The 26,173-nt window shown below is 38.5% G+C and overlaps 1 protein-coding gene across 1 annotated transcript in view; it reads right to left on the minus strand.

Moving 5' to 3' along the window:
• Positions 1-11,941: 11,941 nt before the first annotated feature.
• Positions 11,942-26,173, minus strand: part of GRIN2A (glutamate ionotropic receptor NMDA type subunit 2A) — a 178,109-nt gene continuing 163,877 nt past the window's right edge. The window contains exons 11-12 of the mRNA XM_075164947.1: positions 15,847-16,085; positions 11,942-14,252 (exon numbers count right to left, since the gene is read on the minus strand). Coding sequence (XP_075021048.1) covers positions 12,462-14,252; positions 15,847-16,085 — 2,030 coding nt within the window. The 3' untranslated portion in view covers positions 11,942-12,461. The remainder of the gene's footprint in view (positions 14,253-15,846; positions 16,086-26,173) is intronic.

The following is a 26,173-nucleotide window of genomic DNA, read 5'->3' on the forward strand; positions in this document are numbered from 1 at the left end:
GAGCAGACTTCAGCAGTTGGCCTTAAAACAGGTCGTTTTGCATCCAAATTACAGGAAGACACATGTGTTCATACCGGGTGAATTGCTCAGTTTGCTATGAACGCTGCTGGCAGTGCTATGCACAATATGTCAGACTTAAAAAGCTTCTGTTTCCCTGTCATCACTTAAATTTTATTTTTTTTCAGTAAGCAAAGTCTTAGAGGACTGATAGTTGCCATAGACACATCAGAAAAGACTCAAACGACCTGGGAGAATATGACTATCTTTGAACCAAATTGCAAAGGGAATCAAAGCTGAAGCTGAGATGACTCACAGACGAGAGAAATCAGCTGCGCTGGCAGGTAGAGCTGGAGGAGCAGCCCGGATACAAACACCGGCCCAGCCGGAAGACAGGAGTCAAAATGGTATTTCCAGGCCAGAATACAGGGGCTGTTTCCTCCATCACCCGTTTCCTATAGAGACTCCTGTTTCTTTTACGTGACTGAAGGACTTGAATGGGCCTTTGGTGGTCATCACTGTGGGTGAACCATTCAGAGCCATTCAGATCACCATGTGTTATTGTGCAGAACAGATTAACTTGTCCATTGGATAGATAAAGATTTAAGATCGGGTAAAGATTCAATAACCTGGGCACATTTCATTTTATTTCATGAAATGGGGATGTTTAGATAAAAATAGAGTGGGGTCCCTTTAAAATGGCTTTCTAGCAGAGGACAATAAGCCCAGCAGTCCTTACTCATTAAAAACCTCATTAAGGACAGAATTCCAGTTTTATGTCTCTCATATTACCTGTGCAGTCATGTTTATCTTGGGAACAAATAAATGGGACTGTTCTGCTGTGAGACATCTGTGAGTAACCTTTCACCTCCTGTCTGTTATTTTTATATTCAACACAAAGCACATTTATCAGAATGATGCTGTGGATTTATATAACAACTTTCATCCCATTGCCTCGAAGAACATTATTTTAATTGCCAAGGGTTTGTTTATGCCCATTTTGTGGAATAAAGGAAGACTTTCATTAGCTGATCAGACATCCTGGATAATGGGGTCCTACAGAACCACTTAGGAGTGCTGTGTGAACCTTGCTCTTTTAGCTCCCCTAGCCACACAAATGGTCAGATCTTTGAAAAGATTTTGATTGCTCCACTGAAATCTCTATTTTGATTTAAGTCTTGATTAACCAGAACGTTAAACAAGCTTGCTGATATCAAAGTTGCAGAAGATGTGTCACATCTCTGCCATTTTCTCATGCCCTGGTTTGCTGTCCCCCATCCTCACCTGATGGACCTCCGAGAGCTCTGCCACACCAGGAGCACTCCACACGCCCAGCTCTCCAGCTCTTCTCAGGGATGGCATCGTTCTTGGCAGGACACCTCCTCCTCCTTGGGCTGGATGGTGCCTCCACAATCGCCCAAAACGCTCCTGCATCTCTGCAGCCACGATCATCTCTTCATGCAGGCCCACCGTGTTTTGTGCATCTAATGTATTTTAGAACACGGGAAAATGGTGCCACAGGTTAACAGGCCATCCTTAACTTAGCTCCTACTGCTCCCTCTGTTGAGGGAGCATCATTCAAAGTAGAATTCTCACACTGAACGAATTTTTCATAAGTTAATTGCCTCCGTCCTCTTCATGAATTAAACTGGGAACATCAAGCACATACTGTCAGCTTTAGCTTCAGGTGTCTTCACGTTTAGATAATTTCTAACAGCAAAGGATGGCTCAAAACATGTGGCTGTTAACACCTTTCAAATCAAATCAACTACTAACAAAAAAACAAAGGTAAGCCTTACTCATAGATGACACTTCATCTTGTACCATTTAACAAGGAAGACAGAAAGAATGATACCATGTTCATTTTCATATCAATTGGCAGAAATTATCTTTATTAGAAAAATGATTTTTTCATATATTTACAATTTATACATCATGTTATACTTGGCACGTGTGTTTTCCCCAAATAGTTATATACATTTCGGCACACACAGACATTCAATTCCCCCATTCCCTAATGTTTTTCTACATATTTAACAAAAATGAAGAACACATTACAATTTGTAAGACAACCATAATAATTATATATTTCTCTATTGTAAAAAGTTTGAAGCAAACATTTTTTTTAGATATGTTTCAAAATATTTATACAGTATTAGCACTCAGTCATGCACTGGGTTAAAATATGGTCAGGGTGAACTGCTGTGAGACGGTATGCGTAACGCGGGCGAGAAGTGTGTGACTCCTTCAAGCTGCAATGTGTGCTATTGGGCAGCTCCAGCTACCACCAGGATTTCAAAGGCAGGGACTGATGGGAGCAGGGGTAGCCGGGTGTATGCGTATCTCTGTAACACGACAGTTAAAACTGTGTGTGTACAGACACTTGTGTGTCAAAATTCACTTCCGTTTGCTAAACCTATCTAATAAAACAGGCAGTAATTGGAATGTCAAAACTAGTTTTTAATTATTCTCCTTTTCCCCAAACCCTTTCTTTTGAAGAATCCGTTAGACTATGAATTTTATAATTAAATTCTGGATTCTCTTAAAAATTAATTATTTCATGCTTGATTCCATTTCATTGATATTCTTTTATTTCTACTCTAACATCCTGATTTATTTCCCCCAGTGTTAAGAGGTCTTCAGACCTCTACTATCCTTTGCTAGCAATTGGAAATTTATGACTTGCCCTTTGGTTTGAAATACTACACTCTTGGGAGTGTTACAGTAAATTGCACTAGTAAAAAACAGAAGTGATAGGCTTTTAAATTTATTGTGTATGGAATCAAATGGTTCCAAGATTTCTGGTAAGATGTTATTGACGGAATGCAAATTTCTTCTTCTGCAATGTAGATTAGTGCTCAGTACAAATTAGTACACTTGGAGGTTTTTCCCCCATCAGAACAAGAATACTTTTCCAACTGTACTAATAAGTAATTTTCTCTCTGAGCAAAATCCTAAGTTAATATTGTGAATTCTTATTTTCTCAAGATACAAATGAAACTAAACCTGTCTTAGGATGACGACTGAAGGTCCAATACTAATTTTCAGTAACATCTCATTTTTCAGAGTTCAACGGCAAATAACTTCTAATCAAACTCAAAATAGCAATACATTACTTGAAACTGTTAAAAAATGGTTGCAGAATCTTTGTCACAATGCTGAATTTTTGTCTTGCCCTTCATTCTCCCCAGAAACTTTATACATATACATATATATAAAGCTTATATATAGCTTATATATATACATGTATGCATACAAAGACTAATCAGGACAACACATTAAATTTACATTATTCAAGTAAACAGGTAAAAATGTTTTAAAAAGTAATTTGAGATTTTAAAATATTTCTGGTGGTTTTTGTTTAGCAGCACAGAAATATCAGTGTTTCACCTAAGCCAGTAAAAACCGTTAAACAGGATGAAAGGAAGCACGAAATGCCCTTCAGGTTTAGTGTAAATTTGAATCTGATGAATTAAAATTAACATTATTAACTCACAGGTGAAGTGCTTCTGAGAGAACCTTAAATGTATGGATGCAAATTTTGCACAAAAATAGCATACTTAGTTAAGAATCAGGTAGGAGTTTGCCTAACACATTAATGAATTCTGTTTGTACCTTCTGGTTTCAACAGGGAAGACACGAGCTATACTGTGCATGTGCATGTGGGTGTGAGGTGTGAAGACAGAGAGATCAAGCTGTTCTTCATCAGTGCAAAATGGACGTTCTGAAATGAATACGACTATTTTAAAATATTATAGCTGATATAAAGTATAAACTGTAAACAGTTCCTATTAAAAATTGCACTAGTTTCTTTCCTAGCTGCACACAGTTTTACACGATGCAACTTCCGTACCTTTGCAACATGAGGTTTGGTTTTGGTTTTTTTTTAATTCTGAGCATGGTCTGCACTAAGGATCTGCTCTCCCATCACTCATTTAAGTCAAAAGGTGTTTTGCCTAAGTTTGGAATCCAGATCTCGGCTGGGTAAAAATGAGTTAAACAAAAATTTTCTTCTTCCAGATGAAGGACTTGGAATCTAGTTCTTCTCCAAGACACACTTGCAACGAACTGTAGACAAAATTTGACCCTACGGAATTTTCTGTTTCTGGGTTAAGGTGGAAAAATTAATAGCTACCCAAATCTCCCTTTGAAAAAAACCTCAGGAATTACTTCAAACAAATGATTCCAAGCTATTTTTTATCATAAGTTTTGGTTAGAGCACCGTAAATTTAGAAAAGAAGCTGAATACCACAATCATCTCTCAGTCAAAATCTCCACATCACCAATAATAGCAAGCGCAAAAGCCCGTGTGTTGAGAAAAGTGATTCTGACTTGAACACCACTGTTAAATACTGCCTCTGTGTGCAAAACTGATTTTGAAAACTGCCCAGTCTGCATGGAAGAATACATGGGCAGCCACTGGTACACATACCAGCTGATCTTTCCTGGGAATTTTTGTTTTTTTAGGTATCCTTCCTCAGCTATCTTAAGTAACATGTTTAATGACCAGGTGTGGATCGCATAAGCTGACACAGAGTTTTAAAGTCAGTCACCAGGCCAATAGACCCGCTCTGGCCATGAATTTTCAAAACAGTATGAGAAGACATCCTTTTCCTATGGCTTTGTTATTTATAGCAAGTATCTTTTCCAGCTCTTTTGGACAGGAACTTTCCTCTGACGTGTTTTCACGTGTCCTAGCACAATGCAATCCTGATCCCAGCAAGTCCTTTAGCCTCTTCTGTAATAGGTGTCAAACAGTACAATAAATGCTGCTAGAGGATTTGTGGATTTAGGAGGTTTGGAAAAGAGAGAAGAGAATCACTTAAAATAAAGCACTGCTGAAATGTGTCCCACGGCTTTGGGAGATTACTCACACATGACTAGGTTGGAAAATGTATGCACGCACGCGTGTGTATACTGTATATATATTTAGGTTAACAAGTTTAAACTATTAATAAACAGCTTCTTATGGTATTTGGTAATTAAAATATCAGGTTTGTATCATTTAAAATAGTGCAACCTACGTAGCAATATACAGGAAAATTACACACATTGTTCCTATTACCATTAATATGCTCGTGCATATCAAGGTGACAGGATACCCTTTTCCATAGGATTAACCTTTTGCATATTTAATTGTATTCTTTGGCCCATTTTCCTGTGAAACCTTGTATGACAACATAAAGACTTTGGCTTTAAAAAAAAAAGAAAACTCCCGTTTTTTTCAGTGACTTTCAGAAACTTAAGTAGAATTCAAATCACTTTAGTTAAAAATTATCATTTCCTCCAGAAACCACACACCCCGCAGCCTGTCACAGACCACCCGCTAGTGTGGATAACTGTGAACCTCCAATTTAACTTTTTTTCACTTTCGGGGATCATTTACACTTCAAGTGTTGCACAACACATCCTCCAACATTTTTCTCGATTCCTCTAATCTTGTCCCAACAGTGAACAAGAAAAGTCTTTCCCCAGTAGCACGGGGAGGCACAGCAACCTCGTGAGGGCCTTCAACTACATCACTGTGAGTCCAAATACTGGGTTTGCGATGTGAAACAGAAGCCAAAATATATTTCCAAAAGTTTTTTGCCATTAAACATTATTAAATGGGCTTAATAAAAAATTATCACACTAAAGAATCCTGTAGTAACGATGAAACACAAACCTCTTCAAAATGGTTATTCTTATGTACTGCAATGCACAAAACAAATTTAAAAAATGTATTCTTATAATGCATTTGCTGAGAAAAACATATCATTTCTTCTAATAGTTCTAGAAGTGCAAAACAAGACATTCTGCATTAAAAATTCATGTCATTTAAATATTACCATTTGCCCACATTAAAGCTTAGTACCATTTATGAGACTGAGGAAACCTTCATCAATTCCCAAGCAAAGTATCATCTCACTTGGAACTTTACAGTGCACTGAATAAGTATCACAATATTTATTGGTATTTATTTTCACAGTTTTATAACGTGCACATAGAAATATAATTTTTGAAATATATTAGTGAAAACAAATACTAATACAAAAGGGAAAGGACAAAACATCTAGGAGTATAACTGCTTATCACCACTACTTTGTAAGAGTTGGAAAGTCAAAACCATCTCTCTTTTAAATATGTAATACTATATTTAGTGTGGTTATCTACTAATAAAGGTATTGCATGACAACGTTACAGCATGGTTATATTCTCTACTAATTTAGCATTGATTTCAATACAGGTAAAGAATTAAGCAAAAGGAGTAAAAAGTGTCATTTAAGTGCAAAACAACAAAAACCTGGTAAATAGTGAGGTAATTTAATTATATTATTTCTGGTTCTTAAATTACAGATATGACAAAATCATCACAAAATCAGCAGTGGATTCTTACAGCTCTTTAGACTGCCATTCATTTAAAAAAAAACAGTTTCAACCAGAGCAGATACATTCTGCAGTATGTAATAAAAAAAGCTCATGACCTGCGAGAACAACAAAGTGCATTTTCACTGCATTGCAGGGCGATGCACACGTGTAATCCTGACTTCCAAAGTTGCAGGACACTGGAAGAGCACATATTTTTAGAGAGCATACTCTGTACACAGGTCAAGAGAAGCGGGACAAAAAAAAATTAAAAACTTGACTGAGGTGAAATAAATGAGGAGCTTATTTACAGAGTGCAGTAACCCTCCCCAGCAGAGCAGAGAGAAGCAAGGCAGGATTCCTGCTCCCACTTAACAGGGCAACAGACACCAGAGAGCACAACCAACCACCTCTCCATCCCACAGACATCGCTGCTACATTGTGATGAAGGTGAACATGGGGTTAATTCCACAGTGAAAGCTGAGCATCAACAAGAATTTTACACTATGTACAATATGCGCACATCAGACAGAAGAGTCTGCATGACCAGAGCGATGTAAGAGACGTGACGGTCCTGAGGCTACTCCCATTAACCACAGCTTCACAGGTGACTCCAGCCAGAACAGGTTGAGCCTTTCCTCTATCACACCTTATACCTGTCTGTACTTGCGTTTACGTCCACAAGTAAGTACACACCTGTGATTAAACTGTGCTCCTTCCTCATGATAGTAAATACTAATATGTTGCTAATACATTTAAGTAAGACAGTACAGGCAAGTTTGGGCAGGTAAATGGCTCATATCATAAAAGTCATACTTTAAAAGGCCTTTATGCTCTTTCAGAAGTCCCTTCAGCACTGTTATACTTTGAAGGCTCAGCTCTCAAGAGGAAGGAAGTTTAGATTAAAAAAATAACATCGGTAAAACAATTTAAGTGTATCCCTGGAAAACTGTTTTTACATTGCAAACCAGATTGCCCTATACAGGAAAGATATCTACTTTAAAAGGACTTTTGAGCTAAGACAGGACTAGAGTTGGGAAAGGGAAAGTTTAGCAAGGGAATGTAAGACACTCCATCTTGAAAGAAGCACATGATGTGATGATTAACACTTAACACAATCTAGCCAAGCCACAAGATGATTACTGTTCCATGTTAACTAAGGGAGGATTTTGCCATAAAAGATCTGTTTTCACTAGGTTTTATATCTCAAACATCTTAAATACAATGTAAAACAACAAAAAGATTCACCTCTTGAATCCTTCCTAAATCCAAGCTGACTCTTAGACCCTTAGAATCATACCACAATTCCTGTTCTATGTTGATGAACCCAGCAAGGGAAGGAATAGGACCAAAATCTCCCCCATCACTAAGCTGCATGTGCTACACTGCAGAAATATGAAAATAGCAAGTTATTCTACAAGGAATAGATTCTGACACTTTTATTTCATGCTGGATAGTCACACGGTATAAAGAAAACAATGATACCAACTAGGCTGGGAGTACTGCAAAACCCACAAAAGACAGGTGCTACCTTCGTAACTACTTGCATAAGCACAGGAACCTATATGCACCTGCAAGGTTTAACTTGGTACTGACTTGCACATTTAACTAGCAGATTTTTGAGGCTGGAGATAAATAGACCATCACTTTTCTAAGCCCGCCTAACGGAGATGTCTAAGTTAGGAGCCTATACTTTCTAAAAAGTCAACAGCGAGAGGTGAAACCTTTCAGGTCACATCACACACATAACTGCTTCCAAGCCTTCAGTGATCTGAACTACCATCCGGAGGGAGCTTTCTCTCTCTCTCTCTCCCCACTGGCAACAGAAAGAGCTCAGCCTTCCAGCACAGAAACCCAAAGCTACACACGCAGCTCTAGCTTTTGCTTCCTTTAAAACTATTCAAAAAGATTTCTTTTCATCAGGAAAAAAAAACCACTCCTGATTTCCCTTGTGAGCCTTATTTCACCTCCTAAGTGTTCCTGAAAGATCAGCGAGAAAGAGACATGTATTTATGAGATGCTGCCAAAACACGGTGAGCTGGCGGTGATTTGGTTTCTGTTTGTCCACAGCACTCTTTCTCCTAACCAAGCTTCTTATATAGCAGAATAATGAATTCTGAGCAAAAGCTGCAAAAACATTAAATGAAATTTTCCAGAAACACAAAAACTCTTAATTTTCCTTAATTTTATCTTATATATTAAAATATCTTATTTCCATGCGTTTAAGTTAGTGGGTGGCTACACTGCTCTAAGAAACACAAGCAGAACACAAAATCCAGTTGAAAGGAAAAAGGAAAATTTACTGGGGTGAAAAGGGAAAGACAAAAAACATGAAGAAATTCTACAATGTCTTTAAAAGAGGAAAAAAGCAAGAGGCAGGTATGTCTATGTAGCTGTTTTTACCTCCATGTACCTACTCCATTCCTCAGCAATTCAATATCCTGCCTCCACAAAAGTTGTCGTCCAGGAGCAGTGTAACACTACAGGACATGCTACCAAGAATGGCCCATATCATTTACAGCCTGATTCAGTTCCAGCTGGAGTCACGGGAAATCTTGGTGATAGGAATGACCAACAAACTGCTAGAGCTGTAATCAGGAAAATGTAACAAGTCACCAGCACCATCCAGAAAGGTACAGAAAGGATGGCCACTTATGCAGGAAGATTCTTTTCTCCTCTTCAAGAATAGCAGCAGCTAGAGTGAGAGAGAGGGAAATACAGAAAGTCTTGATCTCGGTTTAATTGAAAGTCAGTGCAAATATATCAACAAAGCTCAGGCAATACTCAGAATTCCACACACTCTACGGCTGAGCCTCACAAGCTGTGGCTTGTGGCTCTACTGTTGAAGATTTTTCTTCAACTCCTCAGCTGCTTCTTCGTTACACGTATACATCCACTACCACACCAGCTACTCGCCTACAACCCTACACTTTAGCCTTTTCTTCCCCCTTTATTCACTCACATTATATGCCAAGATTGAAACAACAAATGCATGCAGATTCTTATTCCCTCTACTTTCAGCATCTGTGTTTTGTTTTTCTTTTTTTCTCCTTTAAGGCAGCATCTTTTATTTCCATGTGAACAACTGCTGTGCAACATTATCAAGTCTTCTTTCCGTCTCTTTAATTTGTTTTGGTTTAGGGGAGGTGGTTGTATTGCATATTTACAGCTAGTAATAATAAATCTCTACAGTCACCAGAAATCTGCTCAAATCCGAAAAAGCAAACACTGCAATATATTTCTTTATAGCTAATTTGCTTGTACATTTCACAGAAGGATAAATCCACCTGGGTTTAGGATGTTTACATTTGGATCTCAACAGTTTACTTAGAAAATGTTGTAAATGGGAATTTTTCTTTCCCACAACTTCACATACAGTACTTGTCTATGTATTGAATTATATGTGTTTAGTTAGATAGAGATGATGATACAAAAGACTTGGAGCAATCAGCAAACATTTTGAGAGCTTTAAGGTGATGTGAAAGACAATAGCCACCACTGAGTTTTATGATTCACTTGGTAAAATTCTCAGCGATTCACATAGCAGTTTTGGGTATGCAAATACCATACCTGCTGAAACACACCAGGTAGTTCAAAATACTTAAGATTTTAGTTAATATATTACGCTTTGAATTGGAAATCAAAATTTGCCTGAAATATTTTTATTAAACTCGTTACAACAACATTTATGTCTTTAGTGCATTTGCCTTCCTGTAGACCTAAGGCAAATAGTATACCTATGTCTTTGGGAAAAGGCTTTGGTTCGTGAAAAGTAGTGTTCATCCCATAAACAGTCTAGCCTTGCTTAGCTCATACAACTATTCCTAAGAAATGTGAATCTCTCTAAGGGCAGATGAGGATCTTCTGTTTATAAAAACTACATCCAGTGAGGAACCAGAAAGCATACCATGTGAATCAGGGCCAGTGATTGTGACCAAATGTTGAATAAAGAATACTCAAAACGTATTTGCTCTGCACAGCGTACAGATACCCATAGATATGCTTTCTGAAGATACTTAGAATAAAGTATACTGAGATTTCTGGAAGCTGGAAAGGGACTCGGAAGCCCAAATCTCTTTGCATTTCGTCCCTTCAAAAGTATCATCCTTCACCATCATGGTGAACATACAAATACATTTGTAAATACCAAGAACTTATTCTGGACTGTTTGGTAGTTAAAGTCAGCTTAAATCTGTTTAATAAAAAAATTGTAAACAAAATTCAAGAAGCTATATTTTGTCTATCCCTATACATCATTTATATTATCTCCTGTTTGCAATTCTGCTCTGCAGTATGCTATTCCAAATTAAACAACTTGCATACTGTACCTCTGGCATGCAGATACTACAATTACACCTGGCAGGCATGATTCTATTGAAAAGAGTTTCAGTTTAGAGAAAAGTTAGGGTAATATTCACATTTTCCAATTCACAGTGGTAATGATTTCCCTGCTCACTGTTCTTCAGTGAAATGTAAAAAATAATGCTTGAATAATCTAAACTTCTTCTACACCAAAAACCTAAAGCAATTCTCAGAGTAGCAGGAGAATGGGAGAGCACCACCTGTTGAATGCTTTCCATATTTAAATATATTAGCAATTATATTTACTTCTTTAGTTTAAATTAAATTTACAGCTGTACACTCTACTCATGAAAGACTTCCTGTCTTCCCTTCCCCGCTCCCTTACGATTAAAATCTAGTGGGTTTTTTTTCCCAGTGGGGGTGAGGAGGGGTGTGTAGCAGACATTTTATTTGTGAAATAATCTGATTGATCTTTACTAGAAGTAAAAGTCATATAACAATGCACCCCTGTTATGTGAATAGCTTTGTATACCAGTAAGTGATAATAAAGATACTGTTCCTTCGTTATGTGTGCATATATTCGATTTATATAACAGACTTGATTGGAGAGGTTAAAAAAAATGGTCTGATGTTCAACAAATATGCATAATATTCTGTAAGGAAGAAGTCCCTCAAAAGGTGTTGATCCTTCACTGTGTATGCAAATAAACGGTATTGCGCTCCTCACTGATTACACTGAACGTATGGCTGTCGGTGTTTGATACTGTATTAACAGCTTTAATACTATTAACATACAATTAATTAGATGTCACTAATAGACTATGAACAAAGAACTATAGTGGGTTGGTGTTTGGTTTGGGAAGTGAAGGAATAAAAGAAATACTATACAGCCCTGAGTAATCACCAGTAAGGGGCAAATGCAAACTTAAGTACACATTAGGCCTCAAGGTTACTAATAAAGTCCACAGCTCCATAGTAAGTGCCATATAGTGATATCTAAAAATATATACTCTGGATTAGGCAGCTGTGAAATTTCTGACAAGATGACTGCAGACTTTTCAATGAACTTAGTTTGTAATGGTAAGTGCATGTGAAATATAAGAAAAGCATTTGTACATTGACCAATATCCATGGGGCTTCCTTTTGGTACACAGCAGTTCACATGTTTGGGCCTACAGTCTTCTCATTTATTTTCTATCAGTCTAGAATGAACATACTAATTTTGTGCTAACACACTGTATTTTGTCTATTAAGGTCCCGGGGTTTGGGTTTTTTTTTATTATTGTTATTTGGCTTTGAAAATTATTATGAAGCTAAAATATATTTTCGAAAGTCTAGCTTTCTGTTCTCTTTTAGTCTTACTTTTGAAACTGTGCAAATGCATTCCTAATTCTTTTTGTCTGTGTCATACTACATGCATACCATATTGCTTATCCAGTACTAGAAAATCATTAAACATTTCTAAGGACAAAAGTACATTGAATGATACTTAGCAACAGAAATTAGAATAACCGAAATAGTAAAATAATTAGATACAAAACAGCATAGTTGCCAACATATATTGGGGCTATTTCAGTACAGCTTGCCATTTATATATAAAGTATACATAAATGGCTATTTTTTATCCTTTTCAACAAGACATATTTTAAAAGGATAGTTAAGAGCATACTAGTTTACCTATTCATGTACAAAAGTACACTGGGAAAGGGAGAGGTTTACATATCATTTACCATAGCAGGATACTGTTAAAGGATAAATTCTCCCTCTAAGATGGTGGCAACTATTTTTTCCCTATAGATAAAGTGTTTGTGGAAAATTTAAACATCTGATTCAATGCTAGGCATTTTCTTACACGCACGTCTATTGCTACAGGAATTTAAAACCCTTGGAGTTGAGTACAAGCTATTCCTATTTGCAACGTAAGGCAAAACATGCTCTGAAATGTACATGTCATTATGGATCCGACCATCCCTGGAAGAGTATGATGCTGTAGACTTTATGGATGACCTTAAATAATTATCATTTCTTCCTCTTGTTGGTAATGAATGTTTATAAAGATCAGCTGGACTTCGCCTAAGAGATAAGTGCTGGTCATCACGATACGAGTGCAGGAAGGGATTATCATCTGGGTGAACAGGATACAGGGACTTGCTCCGCTTACTGTCCTCTAGAGCGTGAGTTAAAAGTGAGGCCTTGTTGCTCAACAGTTTGCTTGAGGGAACACTAAACATGCTTGCATATGGACTACTTTGTAGAAATTTCTCTCTTTCTTTCAAGCTTATACTACGAGAAGGTCTTCCAATATCAATTTCCCTGGATTTATCAGTGATATTATCAAAAGAATGTTGCCTGCTAATTCTCAACTTATTTTTTTTATGATATTGCAGAGCATTATTTTGTGACCAACTATGCTCATATATTTCTTCAGGAAGTGATAAGTTCGTTGTATCCTGCAGCATCTGATCTTCTTCAATATCATAGAGGTTCCCCATCCGCAAGCATGCATCACATTTATAGGGAGATCTGCTTGAATAGTGTCCCGTGTAAGTGGGCAAATTGGAAAGACAGCTCCTGCAGTGCGTGGAATTCTGTCTGTATCTATCATTCATGTCAACTAGGGAAGCATTTTTGTCTTTTAAAGTGTAGTGCTTTGCATAAAGTTTATACTGGTCATTATCTGGAAGACTGTCTTCATTATGCAAGGGAGTCCTGTTAGCATGTTCTGCTTTCCTATAGTTGTCATTGTGATCTTCATAAACATCAGGAAACTCTATAGTTTCCGGAAGGACAATGTTTTCGATGTACTGAGGTGTGTCCAAGCGGAATCCTGGCTCCTTGTCAGCATCAATTGTGTAGATTTTATCCCGTGGAGAGCTCTGTTTGGTTTTCAGATATGTCAGTTCCACTTCACTACAGTCTTTTGGGTATTTTGATACTACTGTCCTTTTTTTAAAATTGTCCTTGGTTTTGTGGTGCTTGTTGTTGTTTTCAGGTTCCATATGGCAAGTAGCTCGGCTTGATGTCTCTGATACATCTGAATGGACAATCTCTTCAGGAAGGTATCTTTGGCTTTTCACTGAAAGCTGCCTGTTTTCATCTGACCCGTTTTCTCTCTGGGAACCTTGGCTCTGACGTACAGATTCTTGACGTAAAGATTCAACAGATTTCCTCCAAAGTTGCCTGGGTCTGGAGTTCACTTTTGCTTCTGCTGTTACTGCAACCTCTACTGTATTTGGATTGGACTCATTCAGTGTGAGAGGATGCTGACCTTGGAAAACATAGTTGTTAAGATTGTCCTTGTGTCGATTGCCAGGAAGTGTCTGCAGTTCACTCATGTTGTCACCAAAAAAGTTCTCTTTTGTCTGAAAGGATCTGTTATCAGAAAATATCAAGTTTCCCTTATCCATGACCATGTCCATAATCAAGGAACCCCTCTGAATAAAATCAGCTGTTCTTTTGGGGGAGTTAATTCTTGAAGGATTGATATTGGTCATATTTTTCGCTGTTCGCAGTAGTTTTAACATGTTGGTTTGGGAATTGGTCAAAGTAAAGTCAGGAGACTTCTTTTTTTCTTCAATGTGTACTCCATGAATGCAGCTGTAAATACCCTGTAATATGAGTAATATAAAAGAAATGAAATCATTAAGTGTAAATTTTAAATACTTCCATTCTACTTCTAATTAGCAATAAAGAAAAATTAAACACTGCTTATCTAATGACTGGAAAGATTAAAAGTACATATCTATCCTTTTAGCATTTCCTTACATCGATATGGAAGAATAATTTCTGCTGTATCTGTTGGAACTGTAAAGGAGAAAAATTGCCAGTATTTTACAAACCAGTGGTCCGTGTTGGCCTCCCCTGCTTATTCCGGAAAACAAGATTAGAAGGGACCCCAACAGGTTCCCTAGTCTCATCACAAAATGTAACTAACCTTCAGTAATGGAAACTCTATTATTTTAAACCAGTGATTAAGTTACCCCTCTAAACAACCTGCAGTCGGGCTATTTTCTTGGAAGTTACGGTACTCTTCACTTTCACTGAAATAAAAAGGCTTCTAGTCATTGTATTTTAGCTTTTCTGTTTCATATCCTAGTACATATGAAAAAATCCCAGCTCTTTCTAAAGCCTGAATTTGAGTTCATTTTGAGCAAAAGGCTGAAGCCCATCTTTTAACTCCAACCTCTTCGGTCACTCCTGTGAGCTCAGTTGACATTTCCGACCCTGTGATTTTGTAATTGTCAGAAATTTGCCTTTGAAATAAGTACTTTTTTTTCCCCCACATTGGTTAGGAGAATTTCACATGTAAAAGGCCAAAAGTATAAAGTTCAACTGTAAAATGTGGAGGTTAAAGTGTATATGCTTTTCCAGACAATCCCCAACTGGGTAGGGCAGAGTATTTTTAATGCAGTTCCAATACAATCCAATTTACTCAACAGGGTAATTTCAGCACATTTTAAAGCAATTAAGCATTTTAGTATCATTTTCAATTTTCCTCAGCTATAGAAAAAATCCAGCAAAAACAATTACTAATGAAAGTGCTGTGTGTTTAAAAAAAAAAAAAGTCAAAACCCAACTAATTCATCAAAAATATAAGAACAAGCACATATTTCTCTTATTTTACTACAAGTATCAGTTATTTGGATATGTAAATCCAATTTGCATTTGGTAAAGTTATCATTAAAACCTGTCTAACCAAACATAAATGTCACTTGTGTTTGACCTTTTCTCATATGGTTTATTCAAGTTTGCTATCAAGAAAAGCTTATAAAAATATTCCAGTGTATTTTTATCACTTAAAATCCACTTGTTTAAGAAATACACAAAACTGAGAGCTAATGTCTGTCATCAATTTAGTATTTGTTTTGTTTGGATTTTTTTGTGGAAATTAATCCATTTCCTGCATCTGAGCAGCTCTACCATTTCTTCATCAAAATTTCCCCTAAATGTATTTTTTTTCAGCATCTGATTACTGATTATCCTGGCATATGATAACTCATACACTAGAATAATCCAATGGAGGAAAGACTTCCCACGGAATGCAAGTACATCCTAAGCCCAATGACTACTCTAGAGCATCACACTGATGCTCTAACATGTATTTCAAATGTCCAAGTGGGAATAAAAGGAAAGATAATGTTTTAGGGAGGTAGCGTTTATTCTGTTTGTTGCCTGAAGGGGGAAAATGAAAGTAATACTAACCCTGCTGATTGAGAACAACAATCCTGGTCTATCTGAGCAGACTCCAGTGAAGCAGAATCTAAGTTTCCAGTAAAATAAGTGCTCCCAGACAAAGGTTATTAAACTGAGTGCCATGGCTGCTGCAAGCATGTAAAACACTCCTGCCATGTTGTCAATGTCCAGCTGGCTGCTCATGACTTCATTCTTCTCGTTGTGGCAAATACCAGTCAGCCACAGGGTTTCTAACTCTTCCATTTCCCCTAGGGAGAGCAAGGAGCCAAACCAGTTAGAATGCAAAAATTACTGCTCACAGTATTCGAAAGTCTTTGCAAGTTTAAAAATACAGCACTATTTAATGCTTCATTTGTGGAGCATTTTAGTCTTATCTACTAAGGATTTGCAAATATAGCAGACTTCAACTCACAGCACCCTAGTTTCAGATTTCCTCAGATTTCATAAATTACGTAGGAAGCTGGCTGCTGTAGAAAGCAGGATCTGTGATTTGGGTAAAACTTTCTTCTGCTTGCTATAACTGGTATCAGTTGTTACAGAGAGTGGAACTGGAGGGTTCCTGTCCCAGGGATTCCTCCACCCCATCCACGAGAGCTGCATTTGGTGCACACTCAGACCCAGGAGGCTCCTCCCGTCCCAGTCCCATAGGTGCCACCCGTGCTGCTCCCATCTGCAGGTCCAGCCGGTAGTGAGCCCGCGTCTGTACGCCAGAGGTGCCGATGCACACGCAGACCCTCACAGACAGCAGTGCGTTAGCAGCACCCACGTGGCACTCACAAACACAACTAAAGACGGTCTGATCCTCCTCCTCCTGCCCAGCTGATGAGGACCGAAGTTTGCTAGTGAAACATGCACACACCATCACTCATGTGACTCACAAACACACCAGTACTTACAGACCCCTCAAACACTGGCATGGGCTAAGTCTGTGCAATATCTGTGCCCAAACCCTATACATCCCTTATCCAGGCACTGGCTTGGACCTCGGGTCTTTCCAGAAGTCCCCTAACAAATCACATCTGCCCCCACACTCATAAACACCAAATGGAAAGCAAGATCACATCAAAATCAGCTAGCAACTGAGTTTAGTAAAGAGATGGGACAGGCTGTAGCGATCAGACACAGAGCTCAGTCAGACAAGGATCCTGACACACAACCAGACTCTTTTATGCCCCTCCTCTCCATTTTCTTACACTTATTCCTCCCTGATCCACTTTGACCCCTCTCTTTCGCCCTTCCCTTAAACATCGCAAAATAAATTTCACATGCTATAAGAAGTTTATTCTTTCCTGTGAGACCCATAATAACCTTATTTTCCCTTTTCGTATAAGTTGCAACGTTCTGGATGAACCTCTCCTGACACGTCTGGTCTCTGCTATCGTCTCTGGTATCTCTTGTTCCCCAGGGTTTGGGTATCTGGGGATTTGATTTATTAGTGGTTTTGTCTCTTGTTTCATTTTTTATGTTGAACAGCCACTAACGAGATACCTTACAATCCAGGTACCTACATATCCTGTATATCCACATATCCCATCCATATTTTTACTCCAGCCTCCCAACCAAGAAGACAGACCATCCAAACAACAAAGATTAAATGGCAACTTTAAAAACTCAGCATCCAGTAGCAGTAGCATCCAGCTCCAGCAGCTGGTTGCCCCTCGATGCTGCACCGGGCCGTCACTGCAGTAGCCATTAGTCACATCTCCTTTCATAGCTGGCTGCATTTCAGTAATAGGTGAACTGATTCGGAGATGCAGTTTTACGAGTTAAATGGTATCATCACGTGCCTGAAACAGAGCATTCCTGGTTTCTGGTTCTGGCTATGCCACATCCTTATTGCCATTAAAACACTTCATTTACTTAAAGCTAAGGAAGCAGATCCGCGCTTTCCCTTTGTTGCATATTCTTAGACTTAGAATCTGTATTTCACCAGTGAGATTTGGCCTCAGATGAAGGACACTATGACTTAGCAGTGGTTGCTACTGCCAACGTGGACAGAGGTGTGCAATAAACTGTAATTGTTCCTGCCAAGATTGTTTTTTATATTGCATGATATATTAATTTTCAAATGTTTAGTGTTGTTCTTACTGAAGCAATGCATGTGCATACTTGCCTTTTTACTCTCTCGGGGATATAGTCAGCTGAGTAATTCTATTATTATTTTTAATGATATAAACTTCACTGTTTCTAGAAAATACAGCAGGCAACACAGAGAGCCAGAAAGTACAGTATTAGCTGGCTTGGTGTGTTTCCCAATTTAGGATATGGCTTCAATTTGGGGGAAGAATTCCCATGCTACAGATCTCTAATCCTTACCCTATGATTAGGGAATACATTTACAGTATTATAATCCATACATCATTGGAGTAAAGATCAGGAAAAAATGGCTAGAAGCTATATTGACATTTCAGCTACCTTCAAGCTAGAGTAGAAGATCAATGACCTGTTGTGCAAGAGCATTTTGCAGGATAGAGTGCCAGGGCACTAGGAAAGCTGCAGCCCACAGATAATTTGGATGTGTGAGTTGGAAGTGGAACACAAGACTGTGATGAAGAAATTGCTTCTCATAGAATGTGAAGGAAAAATTGAAGTAGAAAGGACAAGTACTGAGGCACTTTAGCAAAGGCATTTCACAAATTTGTAAGAGAGATTATGTGGTTCCTACTTAATTCTGGGTTTAGTTTTGTGCTTGAAGCATGAATTGAACCTCTACATCTGAAAAAGGCAGTGTGTCTTCTCCCAAATTACAGCGCTCAATCTTCAAAATACCTAAGAGCATCCCCAAAGAAGAAAGTCAATCCTAATGAATCTTTAAAGTCTTCTAATCCAGGACATAAGGACAATAAATTATTAACAATAGTATAGATATTGCACACTGTCACTACATAGATAATTGGGGTTCATTTTTGCATTTCCATATCTTAGAACATTTGGATTTCTTTTGTTCTGCTAAACCTCAGTGGACTGTTCCCCTCGTCTTTCAAATCCTCCCCAAGGTCTACGAATAAAACTCACAGAGGCTATAGAAGAGAAAAGAACCCAAGTCCAAAGAGAGAGCAATATTTCTGGTCTGTGCATTAGTAGCCGAAGCTCTGACAATCAGCCCTCATTACTTCCCACAGGACAATTCACATCTCCCAAGACTGTCAAACATCAATTTGATTTGACTGCTGTGCCCTTTTACAATTCATAACAAAATTCACAAAGGAATCTAAACCTCTTTTTTATTACTGTTTCCTCTGCATTTCTTTCCCTTTGGCATGTACATCTAAAGTAACTATTGATAATCCACCAACCTTTCCAAAAACGCCACTACAGAAACCAACCAAGCTTGTTTTGAGTCGAGATAAATGACAGTGCCCTGGCAAGCTACGAAGAACAAAGCATCCCAGAGCCTCGCAGATCCTGCTGTTGCAATATCCCTTCTATTATATCTGACAATGACAGAAATCACTGTTAATTAATACCCAAAAGTAATCCACAATTTTATAGATCACAAAGCAGTGTGAATCATTGGATTGTCATATTTATGAAATTATATTATCTGGGAATGGACAGATTACGCTGGTAATTCTGGTCTATATACATAAATCAGTTACCATTTACAGTATATATTTATATACATGTGTGTGTGTGTATACACACAGAAATACAGACAAAACCGTTACTAATGTAACTGTAATAACACTTCGACATAGCTGACCCTATAAAACTGGCAAAAATGCCCAATTAATTTATTGCTCTTCCTGCCCGTTACATTTTACCCAAGATATTTACAGAAGGCATAACATTTTTATTACAAAATCCTCAGGTATGAGGAAATTTTTAACGAAGGTGTTGATTCGTTCCTTATAAGAATCGGCCACTTCCAAACTTGGCCTGGAGTTGGAATGCAAAACATTGAACTTTGAGGCTAGTTAAACTTTGGTTCAGAAAAAAATATTCAAAAGAATCAAGTCCTTTTGGAGGAATGTTGTTGTGTTTCAAATCCTTTTGGGTGGTCTAACTTGTGAGGTGAATGTATAGGGTAAAGACACCTATAGCAATATACTAGTCTTGGCAATTGAAAGGCCAGTAATTTGTGATTACCAGGCATTGGAGACTTCAGTCGTCTCCATGTGTGCTTAATTCTGATTAGCAAGTAAAAGCTCAAAATATTCCATAAGACAGACCTTGGAAATCTAAGTCAGCAACCTCAATATGTATAAATGCCAGGCCTCAATGAACCAAGTGTTAATGGAGTTCAAGTCTGCATCTAATAGGGGGGTCTCAAGTTACTTATAAATATTAATCAGACTTATTTTTAAGGCTTTTTGTTTTCACTTCAGGCACTTACTGACAGGAATGTAATGCCACAATCATTTTTTACCTCCATCCACTATTCATTGAATGAATAGTTGCAGATTTCAGCAACGAAGTACATCATGACACTAGCACAAGATTAGAAAATGAAGAGTTCCAATATATTTGACCAAAAAAAATAGTGTTTATTTTCTGTTTAATACATTCACAGTATATTTAACCTGCAAAATTCACAAATAACTGCATGATGCCTACATTAAGATATTTTTAAAATTTCTATAGGGCTGTATCATAAAAAGTCTGCCTCATTTATAGTGTAAGAATCAGTACAAGAAAGTATTTTAAAGATCCATATTTCAAGCAGTGTTGAGCCTCTGCACCACTCACTCAAAACACAGTATGGTCTTCTCTAATAAATTGCAAAATTCTAGCTCTCTCAGTGCTAATTCAAGACTATTTACAATGTTTTTATGTTACAGTGCAAAGAGTACTCCGATCCCTTTGTATTTCTCTTGGTTTCCTCCTGTGGCTCTGGTGCTCTCTGCTCTGACTGCTATTTGCACAGAAACGTGCCAGTTGGCCATTCTGACTGAATATCCCAGAAGTGCCTTTCTTGCTACATTTTAGTGCAACACCTCTAGCATATTTCCCACTTTATCATTCTGGGAAGGAGTGATAAGCTGTCCAGTGCGTCCCCTGAACAATTTCTTCACAATAAAAATATCATTATCCAGACACAGAAAAGATACAAATTCTACCAAAGGGTGGAATTACACACTTTTCCTCATCATAGCCCTTAGCAGTTTTTGCAGGCTGTGGTACGTGTCATCTATCCCTGCCACCATCCTCTCGGGGCTGAAAAACATGCTGCCCTTTTGCAGTCTCTCTCATTGTCTCCTGAAGATGTGTCAGCTCTCAGGGGTTCTTTTAGGGGGGTTACTGGTATCCCCAGAGTCCCTTCATTTCCTAGGCCCAGCATCTTGTAAGGGTCTGGAATCCTCCCTGGCTTCTCAACTTTGCTCATTAAACCACCTTCCCGAAAGAGGCAGTGTCTTCCCAAGTGACGGGCCAGCCATGAGGTACTGACAGTTAAAACTGTCTAACTTACGGGTCATTTCACTGATGTTATTTTGTTTTCTCGGTGTTTTTTTCCTCTACGTCTACACATGCATCCAGGAAGATGCACGCATACTGAAAATTACATGTTATTTATAAAAAAGAAAAACCCCAAACCCACATAATCCATCATTCTCCACATGTACTTATAGAAAAGCAGTTTGGGGTAAGTTGGGGGTTTTTTTTGAGATGGAGTAATAGTTTTTCAATACTTGTCTCATGCCTTCCTCATGATTAGTAAAAAAACTAAAATCTTCCATTATCACCCACTATGTCCCTAGTTACAAACTTGCCAGAAATAAACAAGCACAAAGTTTTATAATTACATCCAAAAGAGAACAAACAGACTAGGATAACCTTCTTTGCTGCTTATTTTAAAAGTAAATAATAAAATCAACTTGCTGCTCCATTCCAGGAAAGAAAGCAAGACCTCTGAAGCTTGAGTGGCACCTGAGCATCTTCTCCCCCTCTCCCTGAGGATACAAACATGGGGAAAAGTGACAGAGATGGAGAATCTAACCCTGTATCCTCCTGATGGCAAAACCAAGAGCATACATCGATAGTCAGTAAGTAACAAGCATCAGAAGTGCTGCGTGCCTGGTCGTGCCTCCACCCCTCTTCTCCAAGTCCACAGCCACAGGGCCTTTTATCCTTCTCCTCCCCACAGCTGCTGACAAGCACCAAAGGGCACCGTCCCCAGCCAGTACAGCTGTGGGTCGAGCTTCATCCTGGTAGAAAAACACCCCCAAAATCAAACAAAGCCCATGATTTACCTCCTTTGATCTTCACTCTTGGGAAGTAAGCCAAGCCTGGGCTGGGTTTCGGTGTGACTTGGGAATACAGCCAGATTAGGCACAGACTCATGACAGTCCAAAATAGCCGTCAGAACTCTGAGACACCGTTTGGTTTTAAAAGGTGGGCTGCATCCAGCCAGCGCCCGGGGGAAACACCACCAGCAGGAGTTTGGACAGGGTGTTTGAGGGAGGGAAATTGAAGAAATTATAATGGACAGAGATATGACTTTGGAATTAGCTCTACACATGAGAAATGCTTGTCAAGAAGCTATTAAATACAAGTTACTTGAGGGAAGAATAAGCAGCAAAATATAAACAGTGATTACGGTCAAAGCATTGACTAAGTGGAAAAGGAAACAGAAATGGTCCTTGTGAAGAATTTACTATTTACTTGTGTTTCATTTATCTACATTCTCTGCAAGAACAGTTATCCTAACTGTTAAGTAATTACATTAATTTTACAAGATTTGTAATTGGAAAATCGACTTTTTAATTTTGATTCTCTTATTATCCTCCAAATGATCACATTAAATTGCTAAATAATTTGTTTTAATATTTTTATAAGCACTAAAGTCTATAATTCACTGAGTTTTTATTTTTCTTCTTTAAAAGACAGGTGTTTTTCTGCCCTGCTTTAATCATGTAGGTTAAAGCCATAGGTTCCTGGAGATAATCACTGATGGTTCATAGGCTGTCTCAACTACTTCCTTAGGTACTCTGGAGGGGTATTTTCATCAAGTTTTTACCTTAATTTTAACCTATTTAATCATTCTCACACATAAAGGGAGAAGAAATCTATTTTATATGTCCCTTCTGGATCCAAAAAAAGATTTTTAACACTTTGTGTGCTGTTCGCAAATGACAATTTCAGGGTGGTTCAGAGCGCCCGCCTGTACCTTCACCTCACCGCAAACCAAAACCTGGCACTGGGGTGCCAACAGAACATAAGAGAAACAGCAAACCTAAAATAAACTGAGGAAAAAATAATCTAATGGGGGTTTCTCTGGCAGTGCAATTTCTAAAATGGGCTACTGCTCTCTTGAGCGTGGGTGAGAGATTGGGTTTATACAGTGAGATCCTTCGCACAAAGGCACTTGCAACCACCTGAGCTGTGGAAACCCCCAGTGCAGGGCAGGAGGAGCCCCCCCAGCAGGAGATCACAGTGCGTGTGACAGAGCAGACGGTGCAAAAAGAAACAGGCCGGTATTGACGGTATAAGGGGTGGTGACTCTTGCGCAAAGCACTAACCTGAGGCTCAGCCTGAGGAGCCAGCATGCAAGAAAGAAAACTGACATATACCAACTATAGATCTTGAATAAAAGGGTTAAATATATACTGGTCAGATGTAGGGCATCATCTTCAAAAGCCTGTGGCTGCACTAGCAGGATCATCTGCTTATTCAGACTGGACAAACGGCAGTTTTCAAATTTAGGAACAGACTATTTCACACCTACTCTTGTGAGAACTCCCACTAAGTGATGGAGGAGGAAGGTAGCACCCCATCCCTTGGAGACCCTAACATAAGAGGGTCTTTACCCTGAATAGAGGAGTCAGAAACTAGATGGGTTGATGTGCATTTGGTTCAATAAGCTCATCAATTTCAATTTGACCTAGTTATATGATCCATACAGCATGTTTCATAGAACAGATTACATAAAAGCACAGCAACTTTTTGAATCCAGTCTGGATCCTCCAAAACAATCTCTCTTACTCTTTTTTTCTGAGTTATTTCCCCCTGTAAAAATAGCAAGAGGAACATAGATGACTGACAGCAATAAATTTATTGTGAGCTAATGACTGCACTCTGCATGCCCTCATCAGTTAAGGATGAATTAACAGAACTGCTAAGCACGACTTTCAATATTACAATCCCTCTAACTCTTGTTCAGCTACACAAACACCCTCCACTTATACACTCACACTCTCCAGTCACATTTGTTCCACTCACTGCTTAAGGAGGACACTAAATATATAAACAGAAAATCACTGGGATTGTGGGTGTATTCCGCCTGAGCAGCACACACTGAAAATATGTCCTTATAATCACATACGTATCTCCTTCTTGGTCTTTAACAGCCAGTGTGAGTCACACTGCTACACTTCCTTGTAATCTAGACAGCGATTTGGAAGGCTTATGCCAAAATATGAAAAAAAAGCAAAGAGGTTTCCTCTTCCAGATGTAAGGGGGCAAATCTCATTTCCACAGTTACCTATTACTCCTAAGGAATGGGAAGCAATTATCCACCCAGGAAAATAACTCTTAGTGTACTAAGCCATCCTAAAAGCGCATAAAGATTAACCAGAACTGAAAGTTATTAGGAAGGGGATAACAGACTCTCTGTGGAAACTCAAAGCAAAACCAGTTTTCTTCTTTACTCTCTGCGTCTCTACTTGCTTTAAAGGTTGCAGCTTTAAGGGTTAAGGGCTTAATACAACTGTATCATCTGCCCCTCTTTTCCTGCAGATCCCTTCCCAGACCTCTGTTTGAACTGAGCTCGTAACCTGCAGGTAACACAATATGTTACAAATACCTTACATGAGTAGACGCTTAACCCAGCCAGCTGGCTGATGTTCTCCCACTCCTCCCCAAACTTGCTCTCTTTACTCAGCATTTTTCTGTTCCTTGTTTCCATCCATTTCTGCTGTCATGCATCTTTTATCCCTCTATTCCTGCTGCATCCCCCATAGCTAAAGGCTCCTTGTTGTCTTTCTCTCCACCCCATGCACACTCTGAAGCCCTCTTACTCTCTTAATCCCAAAGCAGCTGTGTCATTTGCAGTTCAATAATCTCATTTGCTCACAAATGAAAAAAAAAAGAAAAGAGAAAGACAGAAAGAAAGAAAAAAATTCTCACCTACTAGGCTCCAAATCCCAAAGACATGATGCTATAGGTTTCAGAAGCAATGTTTTTCAAACTACTTTGTCTTTCAAACTACTTTGCAGGATACTTTTAGAAAAGTACCACTCTGCTTTAAATGGCACGATGCAGCCCAAGCCAGAGAAGTATTAGCAATACCTGGGCCTTCAGACAGCTGGCCAAATGTTCCTACTATTGAAGGCTGGAGGAACATGGGTGCCTTCAGAAATGGTGCAGTCCAGCAGTTACAGACTTGCTAAATTACACAGGCTCCGTGCCTGAGCCTTTACTGCACTTATCAAACGGCAAGCTAGCACAAAAACGCGGTTGACAGCTGCTAGGGTAACATGCTGGATTCTGGGTATGACAGCCTGCCCAGCTGCTCTTTACAGAGGTTTATGAAAGAAATTAAAGCATATATCATGCGACTCTTCAGTGCACAGCATTTCTGTTCTGACACATTCCTGTGGCTGTGGGTGGAAGATCCAAACAAAATAATGGTGCTGTTTCTTAGCAGCCATATCATTTTAGTTGCTTTTGAACTCCTGGGTGCCTCTATTTCTCAACAGAAGATTGAGAAATAGTCTTCCATGTTTCAGTAGAAATATTTTTATTTCTCTGTTAAAAAACCATGGAAGTTTCATCTTGTGACCACAGGAAGCCAAAAAAAAGCACAAGCACTACTGTGTTTTAGAGAATTACCCTGATGATCCACTATTTTAAACCAAACTGCAGATGCTAATTGTCAGCTGGAAGTTTTTGAAGATAATGAGATGTGATGTACAGATAGCAAGATGTACAAAGCCAGAAATTCACTAGTAATACACTTCACTCATATTCTTTATACAAGAAAAAGCAACTCCTAACTCTTTATATTAAAAAGATTCAATGTTACAAAGCAATTAATCTTATACTAACAAATGCATATTCATCTCAACTTCCTATGAACTGGGCTATGTATATGAACCTGCACAGATCAAGCAATGAAACATTTTGTGGATAATTCTATTTTTGAGACAACTAAGTAGCTATTTTTTAAATTCCTCAGCAACTCCTTCCCATCCTCCTTCCCTCTGTCTCTGTTCCTCTTTGTTAGAGTAACAAATTTGGCATCTCGTAGCCTGCTTCCTTCCACTGAGACTTCAGAGTCGCTTTCACATTGTAATTGTCAATTGTCAGTAAAATTTGTCCACCCAGTAGAACTATCCTCAGGATCAGAACGCTACTCATGTAGATATATATAAACCACCCAGTCTAAGCTTAAAGT

This window comes from Calonectris borealis, chromosome 16 (genome assembly GCF_964195595.1).
Source record: "Calonectris borealis chromosome 16, bCalBor7.hap1.2, whole genome shotgun sequence".
NCBI classification, from domain to species: domain Eukaryota; kingdom Metazoa; phylum Chordata; class Aves; order Procellariiformes; family Procellariidae; genus Calonectris; species Calonectris borealis.